A 20,457-nucleotide genomic window follows, 5' to 3' on the forward strand; every position below is an offset into this window, starting at 1 on the left:
CACAACTGGACTAAACCAAAAGCAAAGAAGTCTCCTGAATAAACTAAACGCTTCGAAGGCCAGTGGGCAGGGGCAGAGGTTTGAGGACCATGGTATCAGGGGACATCTAAGTCAATTGGCATAATAAATCTATTAAGAAAACATTCTGCATCCCACTTTGGAGAGTGGCATCTGGGGTCTTAAACGCTAGCAAGTGGTCATCTGAGATGCATTAATTGGTCTCAACCCACCTGGAGCAAAGGAGAATGAAGAACACGAAAGACACAAGGTAATTATGAGCCCAAGAGACAGAAAGGGCCACATAAGCCAGAGACTACATCAGCCTGAGACCAGAAGAACTAGATGGTGCCTGGCTACAACAGATGACTGCCCTGACAGGGAACACAACAGAGAACCCCTGAAGGAGCAGGAAAACAGTGGGATGCAGCCCTCAAATTCTCATAAAAAGACCAGACTTAATGGTCTGACTGAGACTAGAAGGACCCCAAAGGTCATGGCCCCCAAACCTTCTGTTAGCCCAAGAAAGGAACCATTCCCAAAGCCGCCTCTTCAGACAGCCATTGGACTGGACTATGGGATAGAAAATGATACTGGTGAGGAGTGAGCTTCTTGGATTAAGTAGACACATGAGACTATGTGGGCAGCTCCTGTCTGGAGAGGATGAGAGGGCAGAGGAAGTCAGAAGCTGGCCAAATGGACATGAAAATAGAGGGTGGAGGGAAGAAGTGTGGTGTCTCATTAGAAGGAGAACCTCTAGGAGTATGTAGCAAGGTGTATTTAAATTTTTGTATGAGAGACTGACTTGGTTTGTAAACTATCACTTAGAGCACAATAAAAATTAAAAAGGAATCAAGATCTTGGGCAAATAGTTCGATATCAGCCACATGAAATAATATGAGACAGAAAAAAAAAAAGAAGACAGAAACTGCCCAAAAAAGGCCAAAAGAAGAAAAAGATCGTAGTGATCCCAGTGGTTCTTCCAGTAAGAAGAAAAAAGATCAGAGTGGTCAAGGGCTGCTCAATATGCTCAGTATTGGTGCAGACAACCCTATATCTCACCATAGGGCCCAGGGTGGACACTGTGTTATAGTATAGCATAATAATTGATATTAATAACCCTCTGTAATACATTCAAAAGCTATTCACCAAAATAACAATGATACTTTAAATTATCAACAACTTAAGGGAACGTCTCCCCCCAAATTAAGCTGTGTATTAATTCCCCAAAAGTTTGAGGGACTAATGCTTTACTGTACCTGTGTGCTTTCTACCTGTGCCTTACAAATTTTGATTGATAGAGAAACAGAGCACCCCTAAAATCTCTAATAAGGGGTGCAATGGCAGTTAAGCCAACTTTGAAAATGTATGAACCGTGAACTCTCTAAGAGATCAAGTCTTTCACTGCGCATAGTAAAACTGTTAATAAATATTTGTTGAAGGGGTCAATGAATGCATGAATGAACCAAACATAGTGTTATAATTTGCAGACTTCAGGATAATGCCATCCAAGTCGTAATTTAGTCTTTTGATCGTGAAAGTCTCAAGACAGGGAAAAACCAATGAGGTATGACTCCCCCCCGCCCCCATCACCACCAGAACCTAAACGAGCAAAAGAATTGAATTTCTGGATGAAGGAGCTTCTTGGGAAGTCTTAATGGGAGGACCATACAATGGTCTAAACACCTGTTTGTTCTTCAGGAATACTTCTCTGAAATGGTCACTATTTAACCTAAAGAGCACCAAAAAGCTCTTTTTAATCCCAGGTGTTGCCAAAGTTGTAATTAAGTACTGTCTAATAGAGAACCACAGTCCTCTGCTTTCCAGTGCGAAGCTCAGGTTATGTGCTTCTACTCTAACGATGGGAGGGGGAAAGGGGAAGGAGGAAGAGAGAAGGGAGAGGAGGGAGGGGGAGATTGATAGAAAGAGATTGAGATTGCCACTGCCCAGATAACCTAATTAGCGGAATTATTCAGGACACTGGATATTAGCACCTAGACCAAGGGTTGTGTGGTGAATATGTTAAATATCAGCCAGTTAGTATCGATCCTTTTAAATGGTGTCACTTTGAAAAATAGCAGCCAAGATTAGTCCAGTGTATGTGTAGGTGTATATATGTGTGTTGCTGTCTCAAGGACCTATGTCTTCCTAGGTAAATATTTAATAGAGAAATTCCCAAACACCAACATTTCTGTAAAGATGAAGAATTCCGTATGTAGAAGTTAATACTTGCAAGCAGCGGTTTTAACAGAAATTGGAGGTTTAAATGGAATAATGATGGTTTTGCCCTCCACTCTCCCTATTTTTGTACTACATCTCTTTTCTGCAGAACTAAATATAAAGATCATATAGACCATTTACTATTGTATTTTGCTAAGCATTCCAAGACAAGAGAATATATTCCAGAAATAGACTCCCAAAACAGTAATTGGTTTATTCCTCCACTTCGCCTGACCTACAAAGTGCAATGCATGGAAATCATTTTTCAGTTTGCTTTGATTATTAGGTGGGCAGCTTTGGTAAGGACAGCTGTTTGTTTAAAATGTTCACACCTTCAGTTAAATCTCAACTTCTCCCTTTTTATTTGCATGTAATCCCCAACTTATGATGGGGTTCCATTCAGACAACTCCGTTGTAAATCTGTTCTGACAAGTCAAATACCTCATTTTTTTTCTAGTTTTCATTATTATTGCCTTTTATTATCAGTGTCTTTATAAATCCAATCTTTATTTGTCTTTTGGGGTTGGTGTGAGAATGATAACATCAGCAAATAACTGTTGTATCCATTCTGCAACATCGTAGGTAGTACATATTACTAACGATAAGATGTAAGAAAAAAAAAGATAGTCACAAATGCAGGTTGTCATAACTCGAATATGTCATAAGTCAGGACTACCTGTATTTGAGATAGGTCATATGTGAGTCTAAACAATAATATATTTATAAAATCTCTTATTGTCAGGGCTCAGAGGGGTCTTGTAGACCATGAAGTGCAGCCTTCTCTACTTACAGATGAGGAAACTGAGACCCAGAGAGGGGCTGGTGACTGCCCAAGGTATAACCCCAAAAACCAAAAACCCACTGCCGTCGAGTCGATTCCGACTCATAGCAACCCTACAGGACAGAGTAGAACTGCCCCATAGAGTTTCCCAGGAGCGCCTGGCGGATTTGAACTGCTGACCTCTTGGTTAGCAGCCGTAGCACTTAACCACTTCCCCTTAAATACCAGGCGTTAGATTCCAAGTGTTTGGTCTCCCATTTCATTACCGTCTTCTCTTCCCTTTCCTTGCTCTATGGACTCACAACTGTGGCTGGCAAACCTAATAGGCTTGGTTCATAGCTAACCATCTTCCATATTGATCCCCAAATCTGAGAAACATTTTAACCGTTTCTTTACAAGATATTATTCAAGTCCCACATCTTTACAGTAATTACCTGCAATAACTCAGTTTTCAGCAATGATTGCAAAGGCAAGTCAGAGGCCAACTACCAGAGCCAGATGTCCCCCCTGCATACTCCCTTCCTCCAGGCCTGGCTGGAAGCTATTAGATCTGGCTTTGGCCACTAGAGAGTATACTCCCAAGCTTGGTGTTACTGGGCCCAAGGCTGAGGCAGCAGGACCAAAGCTGTACAGGACTGAGCTGGGAACACTGGCGAGGACAGGGCCAGCTATGATCACTGGATGGTATGCAGCAAGAGGTGAAGATAAGGTGGGAGGGAAGCAGGGGAACTCCAGTGAGCTACTGAACCAGGGCCACATTTCAGTCATCTTCCTGAAGTTCCTTCTTTGGGCCAGACCTGTGGTAGTTTAGAGAGGAAGCTGGTACCTAGTGATGAGTCACACCCAGGTTCTGTCCTCTGAATTCTGGAAATCAGTCCGATACCTGTGTTAAGGGAGGAGATAAGGCACAAATGCAGTCAATGGAGTGAAGAAATAGCCTGGGTTTAGAAAGGCTTCCTGGAGAAGGGGGCATTTGAGATGGAATTTAAATAACGAGTGGGATTTTTACGGACAGTGATAGAGGAAACCTTGAACAAGGCCCTCCCAGGGAAGAGAGGGGTGAAGTATAGCAAGGTGGCCAAAAGGCAAAATGAGGAGGAGTTTGTGAGACTCCATCCTGGCTCATGGGATGGGGAGAGGTCCTGCTCTCACACTCTGGTTAGGTTATGTCTCCTGTGAGGCTGAGTGGGGGAGAAGGGGAGAGGTGGGTGGGGGTAGTCAGAAGTGGTAGGGGTGGGGGTGAAGTAATGGCCTGAAAATATAGCAACTCTATAAGACAGAGTAGAACTGCCCCATAGAGTTTCCAAGGAGCACCTGGCGGATTCGAACTGCTGACCTTTTGGTTAGCAGCTGTAGCACTTAACCACTACGCCACCAGGGTTTCCAAGCAATGGCCTAAAGTCCACAAAAGAAGGGAGGAGGTAGGAAAATGGGATAAAATACCTAGAGGATAAGTGAGAGAAAATAGTGAAGCCAAGCCGGTGGATGAAGAGGAGAAAGGAAGAGGTAGGGAGGGAGGGGAGAGAGGGAAGGAAGCGGGTAGAGAGAGAGACTTCAAGACCTCAAGAGCACCCTGGGGCTGCCATCCTACAGCAGGCGGAGACCAGGCAAGGTGGTGGTTTTCAAACATTACTTATCATAAACCGAAGTAAGAAACAGATTATACATTATGACCTTGTATATACACGTTTATCCCTGGGCGGCGCGAACAATTAAGCGCACCACCACTAAGCAAAATGTTGGTGGTTTGAACCTACTCAGAGGTGTCTTGGGAAAAAGGCATGGCAGTTCACTTCCAAAAGGTCACAGCCATTGAAAACCCTATGGAGCTCAGTTCTACTCTGCAATACCAGGGTTCACCATGAGTTGGAATTAACAGCAGCTGCTTTGTTTGATTCAAACAAAGCAACCAAAAAAATTTTTTTGTTGCTTTGTTTGATTGATACATAGATATTGATATATATCCTTATAAACATTATATATATGTTTATACATAATACAGAAATTATGTTTTATGAACTAACACCCTCGGTATGTATATTACACTCTCATATTTTGGTTCTGTTAGATTTCTTCTTCTTTTTTTTAATGCTGGTTGCCGTAAAAAAAAAAACCATGCGCTACATTAATTTTACTACAAACACAGTGGGTTGATCAGCTGCTGCAGCACAAGGAACTGGCTCCACCAGGTGGTGAAAAACATGAGGTGCAGCTCCAGCCTGTCGGCAAGGCCAACCGCCAGGGCTGCTGCTGTCTCTGCCTCCCTGTTGCCTCTCCTACCCTTTCCCAGTACACATACCCCTTGCTTGTTATATGTATATTATATGTATAGTATATTGTACATTATAAGCTGATTCTATACCGGTTTTCCTCTCCAAATGCCTTTGATGTTAGTTTTATCCTGCGTATGCAAAATCCTAGAATTACTAAATGTAAAAGCCAGGAGGAAACCTTTAAAGATAATCGAATTCTACTCCCTTGTTTTATAAAAACAAATATACAAAGGTTTTTGATCTTCCCAAAACAATTTGTGGCACCACCAGACTAAAAACCAGGTCTTCTTAACCCTCTACTAAATCCTTGTTGTTCTTGTCGTCAGGTGCTGTCGAGTTGGTTCCGACTCGTAGCGACCCCATGCACGACAAAACGAAGCAGTGCCCAGTCTTGTGCCATCCTCACAGTCGTTGTTATGCATGACCCATTGCTCCACCCACTGTGTCAGTCCGTCTTGTTGAGGGTCTTTCTCTTTTTCGCTGACTCTCTGCCTTACCAAGCGTGATGTCCTTTTCTAGGGGACTGGTACTTCTGATAGCCTGTCCAAAGTATGTGAGACAAAGTCGCGCCATCTTTGTTTCTAAGGAACATTCTGGCTATAATTCTTCCAAGACAGACTTGTTTGTTCTTCTGGAAGTCCATAGTATATTCATTATTCCTTAAACCTATTGCTGTCAGGTCAATTCCGACTCATATCAACCCTATTACCAACACCATAATTCAAAGGAATCAATTCTTCTTCAGCCTTCTTTATTCATTGGCCGGCCTTTGCATGCATATGTTTAATCATTTGTTTAATATTTGAATGCTAAGGAACAAGGAGAGGGGCACATGTTGTGATTTTTGTTTAAGCCCTAAAACCACACTAGGAGGAGTAACTACTGGCCTAACACAACCCGTCAGAAGGCCCTATAAAATTGAGTTATAGTTTTTATTGTTTTGTTTTTTCAGGAAGCTGTCAACATTGGTGCTGATTATAGATATTAGGGAGTACCTAAAACAAAAGAAATTAAAAATTTTTTATTTGAATGTGCCAAAACAATTATAGTTATAACACCCTGACTTAAGAGCTCAGCTGCAAATCAAAAGATCAGCAGTTCAAATCCACCAGCCACTCTTTGGAAACCCTATGGGGCAGTTCTACTCTGTCCTGTTGGGTTGCTTTGAGTTGGAACCGACCTGATGACAACGGGCTTCTTTTTTTTGCTTATTTTAATACATTAACTGCTTAGTGTACATGATTCCTTGCCAATGCAAGATCGATTTGTTTTATTTTAGCATAAGACTTAGTTTATATCTATGGAGATAATTTTTGATTTATCTGATCATATAAATTAAAGAAAATTAGGAAATATTGGCAAAACATAGCCAACAAGTAGCAGCACGGCAAGGTGAACATTGCTGCTTTGAGGTTGGAGGCTGAGGGTGGAGAATAAGCTGAATGGGATCCAGCGCTGGCACACCTTTCTCGGCATCTCTGAGGCTAGAGCTCCTGGTTGGTAGTGAAGGGACAGAGCCAGGTGATTCTCATGGTTCAGCCAGGTGACCTAAGTGTTCTGAAACTGTTCATGCGTAACCAGTGCCTTCCTGAGTACACATGAATCTTTATCAGTTTAATATCTTCTCTGATACGTTAACCAGCTGCCTTAGCCCTGCCATCTAGAGTCTTGTATGCTCAGGCTGTGCAATCTGTCTTGTCATGAATGAGTTCTTCAGAAATGATCTATAGTTAACTTATATGAAAGCAGTCACCCAGCCCTACTTAGATAAGGGAGCAACATCCCGGACTTCTGGCAAATAAGAGAGCCTGGTACCTGGTACCTTTCTCCCCACCCCAGGATCAATTTAATTTTTTATTATCCTCTCCATTGTCTCTGTTTTCCCCCTTGCCACAGCTCCCCTACCTCCACCCACCCCGCCCCCATCATTCCACAGTTATCAGGTATTCCTCTTCAGATGCAGACCACACCCTTGATATAAAGATTTGGACAAGGTTGTGAACCTTTCTATTAAGGACACACTTCCTCAGAAGCAGTGAGGCTGTAGAACAAACCTACCTTTGGAGAGATTAACAAAATGAGTCAGGGTGCCTTCAGAACGGTGCTGTTTCTCTAAGACTTTATGACACACCTCAGGAAGTTATCCTGTCAATAAGTGCTAAAGGCTTCATTTCGCAGGATTCTGTACAAAGCTAGAGGGAAACATTTCCCTTATAAAGTAACGGCATCATGTATTGCATCATAGTAATTTAATAGAGTGATGACATTGCTCAGATCTTTACTTTTCTTCGAGAGCTTTATTCGTTCCTGAAGGAGCTCCAGACATTGACATACTCCAATGCTTAAACTACCTGCATTGCTCATTCTTCCATGATTTATGAGGCATAATTATTGAAATGGTGGGGGCCAAAAGTCACTGTAGATCAGTGGAGGTGGACTGGGCCATCGTTTGCAGAGGGTGTTGTGAGTTACCCTGCTTTAATTTGAACTCATCATGTCCATTTGAAGCAGATAGAATGGTATTGATCAGACTTACATAATCTCTCGTCTTTATAAGCTTCAAATTAAAAAGCAACGTAGAGTTTAATATTGTCACTTACCTTCAACAGTTACATGCAGATGGCAGTGAACATCCGACTCAAAGTTACGGATTGATACTTCCAGCATGAGCTAAATTGTGTGTGTGTGTGTGTGGTGTGTGTGTGTGTTTTAATCCTTAGCTTTCTCTCTCTCTCTCTCTTTAATGAATCACATAGAATCCATGTAGAATATACCATCTGGAAACACACTGGAATCTAATGCCAATATGTGGACTGGCTGCACTAGAATTGCCTGGGGAAATTTGCTTAAAAAGTTCTAACCCCAGAGGGTGATGCACAGCCAAGGGTGGGGATCACTAAGTAGGGTTCCCCAGGAGTGTTCTTTAGAACAATGTCTGATACTCCCCCCAAAAGTGTTCCAGGCACAAAGACGTTTGGGAAGCACTGCATACTGTATTTCAGAGATTTATAATGTACACCATCACATTATAGGATTTTGGAAGTCCTGCAGTAAAGAAACCAGCTTAGCCCACCATTTCCCAAACTTAAATGTTTATGTCCTTGGAATCCAATTTTTACATAACCCCTAAGATTTTCTCAGATATGGTTTAGGGGAAGGTAACCAACTATAGAGATTTTCAACAGGAGGCTGGTGGGGCACAGGCCCTTGGATAGAAGTTTCCAGGAGTGGGGAAGAATGCGAGATATTTCTATTTGTCAAAGAGCATATGAGTTTATAAAGATTGAGAAGCACTGATCTTGAAAAACTATGTTTGTTAAGTGTCTACTATGTGCCAGGTACTGGGTTGAGTTCTTTACCTACGTGAATTTATTAAATACAGCAATCCTGCAAGGTCGTTATTTAAAGATGAGGCAAATGGGGCTATGGAAGACCCACTTTTGTGACAGAGCGTGAACTCTGTTCTGTGACTCGTGCTTGTTCGTGGAAGGAAAGGAAAGTGACACATGGGATCAGCAGAAGGGTGGGCTAGCGGAGGTGCTGTCAAACCCTTCATTTTACAGAAGGGCATTTGTTATAGAAATAACAATCTACACATTTAGTTCATTTTATAGAGCTTTCATTTCTTGAGACTTTTCAAACTGAACATCTTCTCATAGGTTTTTGGTAGCTACTACCACAAAAAGTCAGGGTGTTATTCTACTTAAATTGCCAGAACTTTTAATATGAGATTGCCAGCACTGTCTTTGGCATCTGGACCAGGGATCAATTCCTTGGTTATGATTTCCACTGTTTGCTTAAAATTAACCTTAAGTGACTGGGGCAATTGACCTTAGGTCATACATAAGACAAGGAAGGAGAGTAACTCCCTCGAGTCATCCTGGGTGTCTTTGCAACTTATAAAATGAAAATACAGTTTGTATCCTGTGTGCGATGTCATGATCCAGGCTCTTTTGCTGTGTCTTTGACTGTCCTTAAAGGAGGAAGACCTACATACCATGGAGTCAAAGTTCAGGGACTGGAGCCGGAATAATAATGAATAAAGAGATCCAAGAGTGGGAAGTGGAGGTTTCCAACAAGCCAAGCATTTATCTTAAGCACAGGGGCCTCCAGTTTCTCTACTTTCTCTCTTGTTCAAGGTCTCTCTCCCTCTTAGGTCCTCACATCTCTCCTTTCTTTAAAATACTTCATCTTTTGCCAGTCCTTAACGCTTAGAACATCAGATTCTCTTTCCCACGTTGCCAAGCCATCCCCCTCCATCACAGCTCAGGGCTGGATTTCCACTCCATGTCTTCACTGACATATATATTGAAGCCAGTATGAGAAATGACCATGGAAAGAACATCTCAACACCTTCTGAAAAGCTACTTCTGAAGACATTGCACGTTACATTATTTAGCGTTCCTTGTGAAAAAGAGCTATATGGTATATGTCTTTAAGTATTCAGTTCCAGAAAGAAAAAAAGAAAAACTACATCCTGACCCCATTGCTGTTGCATCAATTCTGACTCGTAGCGACCCTATAGGACAGAATAGAACTGCCCCATAGTGTTTTCAAGGAGTGACTGGTAGATTCAAACTGCCGACCTTTTGGTTAGCAGCCAAGCTCTTAACCACTATGCCACCAGAGCTCCAAAAACACATACGTGTATACGTGTATATGTATGGTGATGAGCCACTTTCCTTCTCTTTGCAGCAAAAAATTATGCTTCCCCTTTGGCCTTGAACAAAGTTTGAACCTCAGTTATAGCACTATATAATATCTTTTTCCTATTTCCATTTTAGAAGTCACCTGCAATCCTTTTAAAAGTAGCAGTACATTATGGTAATTAATTGATTTTGAGCACTGTGTATTTGCATTTCTAAAGCCCAGATTGCATTGTAATTACCCAGAACACTTTAAAATTCACACGTTAGGGGAAAGATGATTATCACCAAATGAGTATTGCTAGAGTCCTACAATTTTTTTTAATGACTTTTTTCTTATTACTACAGTAATGCCCATTTATCAAAGAAAATTTTTAAATTGCAGATGAACAAAAAGAATAAAAATCAACTGTTCATCATTAACATTTTGGCTTCCCAAATATGACTTTTCAAATATATGTATTTGTACGTCTGTATTTAAAAACCAAAAGCATCTTCTGTATCGTTGAAGACGGAACACACACATACAACCTATAACCAATTACAGTTATAAGATACTGCCAGAATGTTTGGACAACAGGAGCCAGGTGGAGTAAATCAAATCAACAAAATTTATTTTTTTTGGGTGTTACAGGTAAGTAGTGGAGTAATTCAGAAGTGTTTTAGTCTTTGAAGGTATTTTATTTGCATAATTTTAAAATAAAAATTATTTGGAAAATTATTCATTGAGGGGTCTCAGCGCACCACTGTCTTCATGTAGTCATCCACCTGGTTTCCTATGGTGATGACTTTTATTAGTTTCTTGAGTTGGATAACATAATTCCCTCCTTACACAAAAAGTGGCATTCTTTTCTACCTTCCTTTTTTTCACTTAACCTCCTAGTTCATCAAAACACAGAAAGCTTTGTCTTTTTTTTTTTTTTTTTTTTGGCAGCTGGCAGTATTCCGTTCTGTGGATGTAAATACTCTGTCCTCTACAGATCGTCTTTTTCTATTGTAATGAATAAAAAAAAAAAAAAACAACTTTTGTATATATGTCATCTTATACATACATGGATATAACTATAGGAAATTTCCAGAATTAAAATCAAAGAGTCAAAAGATAAATATGCTTGTGATTTTGATATTGTCAAATTGTGCTTCGTAGGGATTATGCTAGTTTGCATTTCTTTGCGTGTTTCCCCACAGCCTCACCATTATTTTTTATTTGGAAAATGTACTGTATTTCAGAAGCAAATTCCATTCTAATGATGTTGGCTTTATTAGAGTATGTATTCCCTGGGCCCAAACCAACTCTCTGTTTAACGTATTAATTTGAAGTCAGTGTAGGTAACTATTATTTATTAACACGAAAAGCAGGAATGGTACAGATGCCCACATTGCCAGATAATGCAATGGTAATTTAATTCAGCTTTGGAATAGATTGTGGCTTTTCCCCGCATTTAATTTCCTTAACTAATGAGGTCTGCATTAGAAAAACATTAAATTAAACTTACATTTCAACACATACTGGCTATTGGTGGATGAAGGAGGCCAAGAATTAGAAGGAGGTCAGTGTAGAATTCAAAATGTTTCTACTTTACCTCTCGGGTTGCCAATCTATTTTATTTGGTTCTTTTTGATACCTGTGTTTTTAAAAAACAATTGTTAAAGGTGCTCAGATAACTTGTGTGATAAAAATAGACCCATAGTTGCTGATAAAATGAAAGACCCAATACAAGTATAATAATATTTCATTATTTATTTTCAACCCAAGATGTGTGAACCCCTGAGGGAAACAATATTATTTTAAGAAGCACTAATTAGTCAATTAACATACATTTTAATGAAATAAGTTTTAACGTACTAAAAACTGCACCTCACCATGTATCATTGAGTAGAGAAGACCCGTGTAAATGATTGAATGATTGATGGTGTAGTTGTGTTGGTGCTGGTGTGAGTCTCTGAGGGGTTGAGCTGTACAGAGGTGTCTGATGTAGCCTTTCTGTCTCCTTGCAGCATCTTCCTCAAAGAGCTGGAGAAGTACGAGCAGCTGCCTGAGGATGTGGGACACTGCTTTGTTACCTGGGTAACCAACTGAATCCTTCTCCCTCTGTTCCACGCCTTCCAGGAGTGCCAGTGGCATGATAGATGCCATCCATCCGGTGCCAAACCTGAGGATTGGTTTCACTGCCAATCAACATCAGGCTCAGGGCAGTGGAGGCTGGCCGTGAGTGGACTAGAGAGAAGCAGTCCATCCCCAAGGAACAGAGTCCTCCTTGGGAAAAGTCCTTAAATGTCATGATGTCCAAGCTCCATTTTAAGCTGTCTAAGAACTTTCTAAAATTCTGAGATCAGGAGAGTGGAACAAGACCACCCATCCTTGGCAAAGGAACTACACCAGCTACATCCATGAGTTCTTTTTACAGGATGTGGATAAGAGAATTAGAACTTCAGGAAACTACCTAACTATTGATTGTATTTTCTTCCTTAATTGAGAAGGACAGACTCACTGGGTATCCATTCTAATTCTGTCCTACAAGATGAGTGTCTAGCCATCCTCTTTCTTGGTGTCATTGTCATGGACCAAGTAAATGAACTGAATCTACCAGGCTCTAATTATATAAATTGAAACATCAATCTCCGTTAACATCTCCACTCCACATTCTGAGCTCAGAATATCTCCAGAAAAGTCCACTTAGGATCCTAAATGAAACTCAACATGGAAATCCTTCCTTAGCATCAGGACTTATAATATTTAATATTTATCTAATTATAACTTCTAATGTCTTCATGATTCAGAGGGTTTATGGCATCAACAGCCCTATGGAGTAGACAGGGCTATGATTATGTTTTAGATTTTAAAGATGGGTACATGTCAGACAAAATAGGAGGTCGACTACTCCACCAACGCATAATAAATAATATCACAGCTCATCCCACAATTTAAGACCTGACTCCCAGACAAGCGATCTTTTAATGAGATCCTGATGCTTGCTTCCTGGCGTACTTTCATTTCTTCAGGAAGTCTCAGACTTCCATCGTATTTTGTTTCAATACATTTTATACCTCTAAATCCATGAGCACACGCACAGTTCACATTAATGCTAATAAAAAAATTTGTGACCCCTTGCAAAGTCATGGTAGAGAAAAGCAAGATTTGACCATTAAGTAAAGGGATTTTATTTATTTGGCATTTTGTTTCATACAAAATCAACCATCAGTATGATGTCTCATCGTCTCTTAGGGATGGTGAATACCTCCTAGGTGATATAACCAAACCAAATCCCTTGCCGTCGAGTTGATTCCGACTCATAGCGACCCTATAGGACAGAATACAACTGCCCCATAGGGCTTCCAAGGCTGTAATCTTGACAGAAGCAGACTGCCCCATCTTTCTCCCACTGAGTGGCTGGTGGGTTCAAACAGCTGACACATCATCCTTAAAATTGGTTTCAGAAAATCTTTGGCAATGGCATGAAATAGGCACCTTTTGCCAAGAATAATCCCAAGGTGACTTTCTTAAGTCTCATAATGTTAATGTATGTGTGTACTGGAGGAGTAAAGGGTAGGAAATGTTGTTTATGATGTATTGAAAGGCAGTGGTTAAGACCACAGAGACTGAAGTCAGATTGCCCGGGCTCTACCGCTTTCTAGCTGTGGGAATTTAAAGTCACTTCACCAGTCTGTGCTATGGGTTCCTCATCTGAGAATGGTGATAGTAATAGAACTCACCACATAGGGTTCTTGTGGGGATCCAATGAGTATATGTAAATACACGTAGGCACTTAGAACAGGGCTGGCATAAGTGAAAGCTGTTCTGATGAGCACATACCTAGACCCTCTCAGAGGACATCCCGAATGCTCTGTAGGCAGCATTTCACCAGTGGGAGACACTTGATGACCAAATCGCACACACCTTACCCAGCGGGAGGTGTGTGTAGCACTAACTCAGAAGGTCAGGAGAGAAATAAGAAATGAGTTTTCACCTAGCCATAAGGTTCTTGACTTGGAATAATGACCTGGATCGGAATCATTGTTCAGACTCTGTCCTAAGGGGTTACTTGCTTTTCTTTTCCTCCCATCATCACTGCTGGGAAGTTGGGGGATGGTAGAATAGTCAGTCCCTTGGCATGCCCTCTAAACTACCCTCAGTGGAGACATTTGGAGAACAAGTAGATCTCCCTCTGAGATCATGCTTCATTTTCATTCTTTGCTTTTTCTCTTTGGGGAGCACAATTAAAGGTGATTCAAAAGAGGGAACAATCCCTAAATAAATTCTGTCCCACTTCGGAATACATTATATGGGAGTTGCTTTTTCTAATTCTTTCTAGCACAGGCTGGTATTAAAATAAACTCACTTTTTGCCAATCTTTCTCCTCCTGCCAATAGGGGAAAATCCCGTTGCCATCAAGTTCATTTTTCACATATATTGACCCTATAGGACAGAGTAGAACTGCCCCATAGGGTTTCCAAGGAGTGGCTGGTGGACTCGAACTGCTGACTTTTTGATTAGCAGCTGAGCTCTTAATCAGGCCAATAGGGAAAAAGCGTCCCAAAGTATGTGAAGTGAGAGTGGGTCAGATGAGCAGGGGATATTTGCCACAGATAATCCAGGCACCAATATCTGAGGGTTTAACTGCACAGCCCTTGCTTGGCTCTTAGGTACAGTGGACAGAAGGGAGCAATTAATGGATGCTTATCTATTATTGTCTTTGTTCTTTTTAGGCAGACAAATTTCAGATGTATGTCACCTACTGTAAAAACAAGCCTGATTCCAACCAGCTGATCCTGGAGCATGCAGGCACCTTCTTTGATGTAAGCTGTGTTCTCCCATTCTTGAGCAGTTAATGAATGATAGAAATGCTTCCCTCCTTCAGGATGATGAACGTTTAGCTATCCTTTGTTCCTCATTTTTCTTTCCTGGCCACTGAAAACCTGTTTCTCATGGATAAAGTATGGCGAAAAACAAACAATATTTACGCCCCCTGCTTTACCCTAGCCCATCTCAAGTGCTATGATTTTAGATAAGGCAAATAGTCTCCATGCTTCAACACCAAACCTAGCTAGCCATACATCTCATATGTAGAGAGACTGTTATCATGCAGCTGCTGATTAAGATATTCCACTTCTACCTCATATACAGCTCCCTCAGGTGTAGTCATTCTCAGGTGGTCCTCCCCAGACCAGGAGTATCAGCATCGCCTGAGAACTCGTTAGAAATGCAGGCTCTCAGACCTCACTTCAGATCTGTTGAACCAGAGCCTCAGATCCGGGGCGGGCGGGGAGGGGAGAACCCAACAATCTAAGTTGGAACAAGCCTTCCAGGTGACTCTGGTTCACACTCAAGTTTGAGAACCACTACTTTAATGAAATCTTTTCAACCTTGGCTGCACATGGAATCACCTGAGAAACTTTGGAAAATACAGATTCCTAGGTCCCACCCCTGAGATTCCAGTGTGATTGGTCTGGGTATTGGAATTTTTAAACATTCCCCTGGTGAATGTACTGTGTAGCCAAGGTTGAGCGCATCTGCGGTAATGGGAGCCAAAAGAAGAGTGAATACTGACGTACCTCCACAGATCCTTGAGCTTTGAACGAGGACACAATCCTGTTGGTGAATGGTGGTAATCTGTTTAATGCTGGTGGTTTCTAAAGAGTGGCCTATTGGCTATGAAGTGGTCATAATCAAATAGGTCACTTGATGCAAAGTACGGTCAAGAGACACAGAAGAAATGAGGAGAAAAGACTATAAAAGTGAAGGCTGCTCTGGTAGTTCTATCAGGAATGACAGAAACTTGAAATTCAGAACTCTTTAAATGTAGGGGTTCTTGTCTGTCTCTCAGGCTGTCTTTCTGCTTAGCTGCCCTCCTTCCTTTCATAAACATGTGAATGTCCCTATGCCTCAACACCAAACCATCAAGATAGTGTGATGGGCCCCATAGGGAACCCAAAGACATGTGAACGTGGTTCCCATAAACCATCTCTGAGTGTCTTTCTAGCCTGACATTACCATAATAGAAATGATTCTACATGCATTTTGTTGCTCAGCTGAGGAATAGCATTTGAAGGGGAGAAAACCAGAATGAGGAAAAAAATACATGATTTTTAAAAGAGTGGAACATTAGATTGGCCCTGTGTGTTCCAAACTGGAATTTCTGGGGTAATATAGAACCCAAGAAAAAGCCTTCTCTAATGTGTTATCACAATTTATTGGATATCGTGTTAGATGCTCCATACCACCATTATCTTTTATTGATAATATATTTCCCTTATGATGTTACTGGTTGATTGTTTAGCTGCAGTATCCAGAAGGGCCTTCTTGAGGTTTTAAATACACCGTGCCCTGTCTTCCACTTTGCCTTCCTCTGAACATGCATGTCCAGTGTTCACAGCATGCCCTAGACTCTTCTGCTTCCTGATCTTTGCTTACCTGTTCATCCTGCAGGGTGGATTGCCCCCCTACACACACGTGCACAACACAGTCACTATTCAAAATTCTGCCTGCCCTTCAAACGTCAAATGCTGCTTCCTGCATGAATCTTTCCCTTTTTCTGTGCATGCGTTGTACTTGTATCTGTGATAGCGTTTGTAACAATTTGCCTTTTGGCAGGTTAACAACTTCTCTATTACACAGTACCTCCCTCCACCTGAGAGCCTTTGAGGACTGGTGGTATGCCTGATTCCTATTTATACACATCACAGTGCCGGGCACTACCTGTATTTTCATTTAGTTCTACGCTCCTCCCATTCCTGTTTCTAGCCAGTTTCTCGACTTTGGTAAGTCAGATACGCCCTCAGATTCTCCACCCTCTACATTAGGCCTGGTGAGCCTCTATATTGGTGGTAAGGTCAGTGGCAGCCAGAAAACCCGTCCAGTGGGCATTAATCGAGCTGGCTGTGGAGGTGGGGAAGGTGAGCAGTATACTCTCTTGATTGTTTCCAAAGCTTCCCAGAAAGCCTAATCTTTATAGCTTATTTCTATTCCATCAGGAGGGTTTTCCTAAGTTCTACACTTAGGAACCAACTTCTTTAGGCCTTCATTCTATGAAAGAAATAAATCCTTAATAAAGGCATACTCTTATTATCCATCATCATGAAGGTAGCACAGAAAATTTAATTCCTAGAAAAGCCCACACATTCACATGATCCGGAATATTCTACCCTAAGTGTGAGAGCAATAATGGCTGTGATGTCCTGTTGATTACTCAGCCTCCCCTAGCTACTGGGAGCAGCCCCTTCCTCACTTCTCCATATGCCGCCTCCCCAGAGCGGGGGGTCTTCCCAGAGGGAGGAGTGTCAAAGGTGCATTATTGGCTGTGCCCTCTTGCTAAAGCCTCCAAGTAAACTCAAAAGGTTCATTTGCCCAAAGAGTCAAGCTGCCAACCATTTTGCCCATCACCCTTGAACAAGCCCTGCTTTAACTGTGCACCTCTGGAGAATAAGAGGCAAGTGAGTGAGAAAATCACTACTTTCTGGGGGAGTTAGGGGGAAGCAGAATAATTTTTTTTATTATTCCCTTTCCTTCACCCCACCTCCACAGCCCCATAGCAAGCCCTGTCTAGTCTAAAATGTTTCTTGTATTCTTCCCAACTCTTTGTTCTTCCTAATTTACCTGGAGTTTTTTTTTTTTATAACAACTTTATTGAGATATAGTTCACATACAATACAATTCACCCATCTACAGTATATAATTCAGTGGCTTTTAGTTTATTCACAGAGTTGCATGGCCATCGCTACAGTCAATTTTAGAATGTTTTCATCACCTCAGAATGCAACCCTGTACCCTTTAACTATTCACCTCCTGACCCCTCTTCTCCCCCAGCCCTAAGTAGCCACTAACCTATTTTCTGTATCTCTACATTTCACTATTCTGGACATTTCATAATAATAGAATCATATAACGTGGCTTCTTTCACTCAGCATAAGGTTTTCAAGATTCATCCAGGTTGTAGCATAGTCCTTTTTATGTACCTTATTCCTTTTTATGGCCAAGTAATATTACATTGTATGAATATACCGCATTTTGTTTGTTTACACAGCAATTAGCAATTGATGAGCATTTGGGTCGTTTCCACTTTTGACTGTTGTTAAGAACGCTGCTATAAGTGTTGTGTACAAGTCTTCGCATGGACATATGTTCTTATTTCTCTTGGTGTGTATCTAAGAATGGAATTGCTGCATTATATGGTTACTTTATGTTTATACACCTGAACTTTTGCAATAACCTCCTAACTGGTCTGTTTCTCCATTCACTCATCTTCAATCTCCTATGTTGCTATTAGGCCTGTAGAACTTTTTCTGAAACATTGCTTTCACTGTGCGTTTCTTCTAATTAAGATCTATAATACTTTGCCATTGAGAAACTCACCATCAAATCCTAACTCCATTTTTTGTGTTCAGTCCCATCAGTGATCTAACTACATCTTGTTTATCTAACTGTATTTTTCACTTCTTCTAGAATCCAGGTGTGTGTCCTCTGTACCACTCAGGCATGGTCCTCATTATCCTCCAAACATACAATGATTAACTTCAACGTTTGTATTTTGTTTTTAATGTTCTCCCTTTAGAGAGTCCCTTTCCTCCAACTTTCCACTTCGTTAATCTCTACTAAACCATCTCTGGCCACTCCTGGTCCCAGTGGTCTCTTTCTCTGTAGCAACCCTCGTCATCTTTTGTTGTTCTCTGTTCTATGTGTCAGTATTCTCGGCCAGCTAACCTGTAAGCTTCTTGAGGGCAGGAACTAAAACACATCCTTCTCTGACCTTAATACACCTGGTTCTTGGGAAGTGGGAGATCATTTTGGAGGGAGTACAGACAGTGGGTTGAAAGGAGAGCCTGGAGGCGCAAAAACCAAACGAAGCCCATGATCCTAGCCCAGGCATGAGTGATGAGGGTAGTATGGTGGAAATGGAAAGGGAAGATTTGTCACCGGTGATAACAGAGGAGAAGGAATTGTAAACAGCTCCATGGTTTTCAGCTCAAGAGATCCGAAGAATAAGGGAGATGCTGTTGATTAGAAAAAAAAAAGTTATACAAAATAAAGCAATGATTCTGAATTGGGATGTGTTCAATTTGAAGAGAAGAAGGATGGCAAAAGAGATTATATTCATGTGCTATTTTGACCACAGTGCAGAAGACTGAGGAATCATCAGAATAGAACCTGGAGCCTCATTTTCCACCTTCCTTTGTATTCCTCTTTAACTTCATCTCTTTTTCTTTCATGTCTATATCTTCACCTCTCCTTTACCCTCCTCTGTTATTTGTCTCATTGCTCTCTTTTTCTCTTTTATCCTTCTCCATTTCTGCTTTATTTTTATTTTTATTTGTTTCACGAATCTGCTTTCTTGCCCTAAAGTTTCTCCCCTTTCATCACCTCTCCCATTTTCTCTATAAATACATTTTGGTCTCTCTTGCTTCCGTTTCTACTCCCATCTCCCCATCAAAGAACATTTTGTCTAATTAGAGAAATTTTCTAATTTCTATAATTTTCTAACCTTTTTTCTTTTCTCTTCTAATCCCTGCCCACCTCCTCCCAGAACACACACATGCCCCTCTGTGTCTAATGGTATCTGTTTTCATCCCTGTAGGAGATACAACAGAGGCATGGTCTGGCCAACTCCATCTCTTCTTACCTAATTAAGCCTGTCCAGAGGATCACCAAGTACCAACTCCTCCTGAAGGTACCTTCCTCCTCCTCTTATCACCCTCCCACTGCCCTTCTCCCCAGGGCAAGGGAGTCTCAGCTTTGCCTCTAAGGATGGGAAATCATCCCCTAAAGACCTTTGCTCTACCTAGAGCAGAACCTCAGTAATGAGCCCATGCCAGGACTGCTGGTCCCAGACTATATGTCTCAATCCATGAAATTCCAGATGCTTATTTTAGGGAAGGAAAGATGAGAAAATGGGAGCAGGAATAAGTTGTGGGTATTTTCACACCTACCCACCACTGTACAACTTTTAGTGGTTACCATCTGGCTAGCACTAAGTACAGGTAAGTACAGGTTTTTCCTGTTGCTCCCTCCTCAAGCAGATTCTTCCTGGAAGCCCCTGCTTCTGATGGACTCAGGGGTCAGGGTCTTAAGATTTCACTTCCTAGGCTGCTAAGCAAAAGGTCAGCAGTTTGAACCCACCAAGCACTCCATAGAAGTAAGACTTGGCAGTCTGCTTCCATAAAGATTTACAGTCTTGGAAACCCTAGGGGGCAGTTCTGCTCTGTCCTATGAGTCGGTATTGACTTGTTGGCAGTGGGTTTTAGTTTTCATGGCAAGTAGAGGCCGTAGCGCCCCCTACTATTGCCTTAATCTCTGTATCTGTGAAGACTACGAGGTTTTCTAAGGAATATAGTCAGAGTGCATATTGAAACACACTGGCACTCATATCTGTCAGATCCCATATGTTAGGGGTTCTTTGAGAACCAACCAAGATATTTGAATTTTCTCTCAAAACCTTTTTTTAAGACTCAAATAATCAAATTACGGAAAACATTGAGGAATCTGGGTTGGTTCTCCTCAGATAAAGATATACTGATATCATGAAAATATGGCATTTGTCCAGAAAGC

At 41.3% G+C, this 20,457-nt stretch overlaps 1 protein-coding gene across 21 annotated transcripts in view; it reads left to right on the plus strand.

Annotated features, from left to right (window-relative positions):
• The window catches only part of KALRN (kalirin RhoGEF kinase), a 792,110-nt gene that overhangs the window by 519,659 nt on the left and 251,994 nt on the right, over nucleotides 1-20,457 (plus strand). For all 21 annotated transcript variants that reach the window (XM_049878536.1, XM_049878496.1, XM_049878604.1 and 18 more), the window contains 3 exons: nucleotides 11,916-11,985; nucleotides 14,625-14,714; nucleotides 19,487-19,579. In XM_049878536.1, the coding sequence (XP_049734493.1) occupies nucleotides 11,916-11,985; nucleotides 14,625-14,714; nucleotides 19,487-19,579 (253 nt within the window). The remainder of the gene's footprint in view (nucleotides 1-11,915; nucleotides 11,986-14,624; nucleotides 14,715-19,486; nucleotides 19,580-20,457) is intronic.

The sequence above is a fragment of the Elephas maximus genome, chromosome 1 (assembly GCF_024166365.1).
Source record: "Elephas maximus indicus isolate mEleMax1 chromosome 1, mEleMax1 primary haplotype, whole genome shotgun sequence".
Classification (NCBI taxonomy): domain Eukaryota; kingdom Metazoa; phylum Chordata; class Mammalia; order Proboscidea; family Elephantidae; genus Elephas; species Elephas maximus.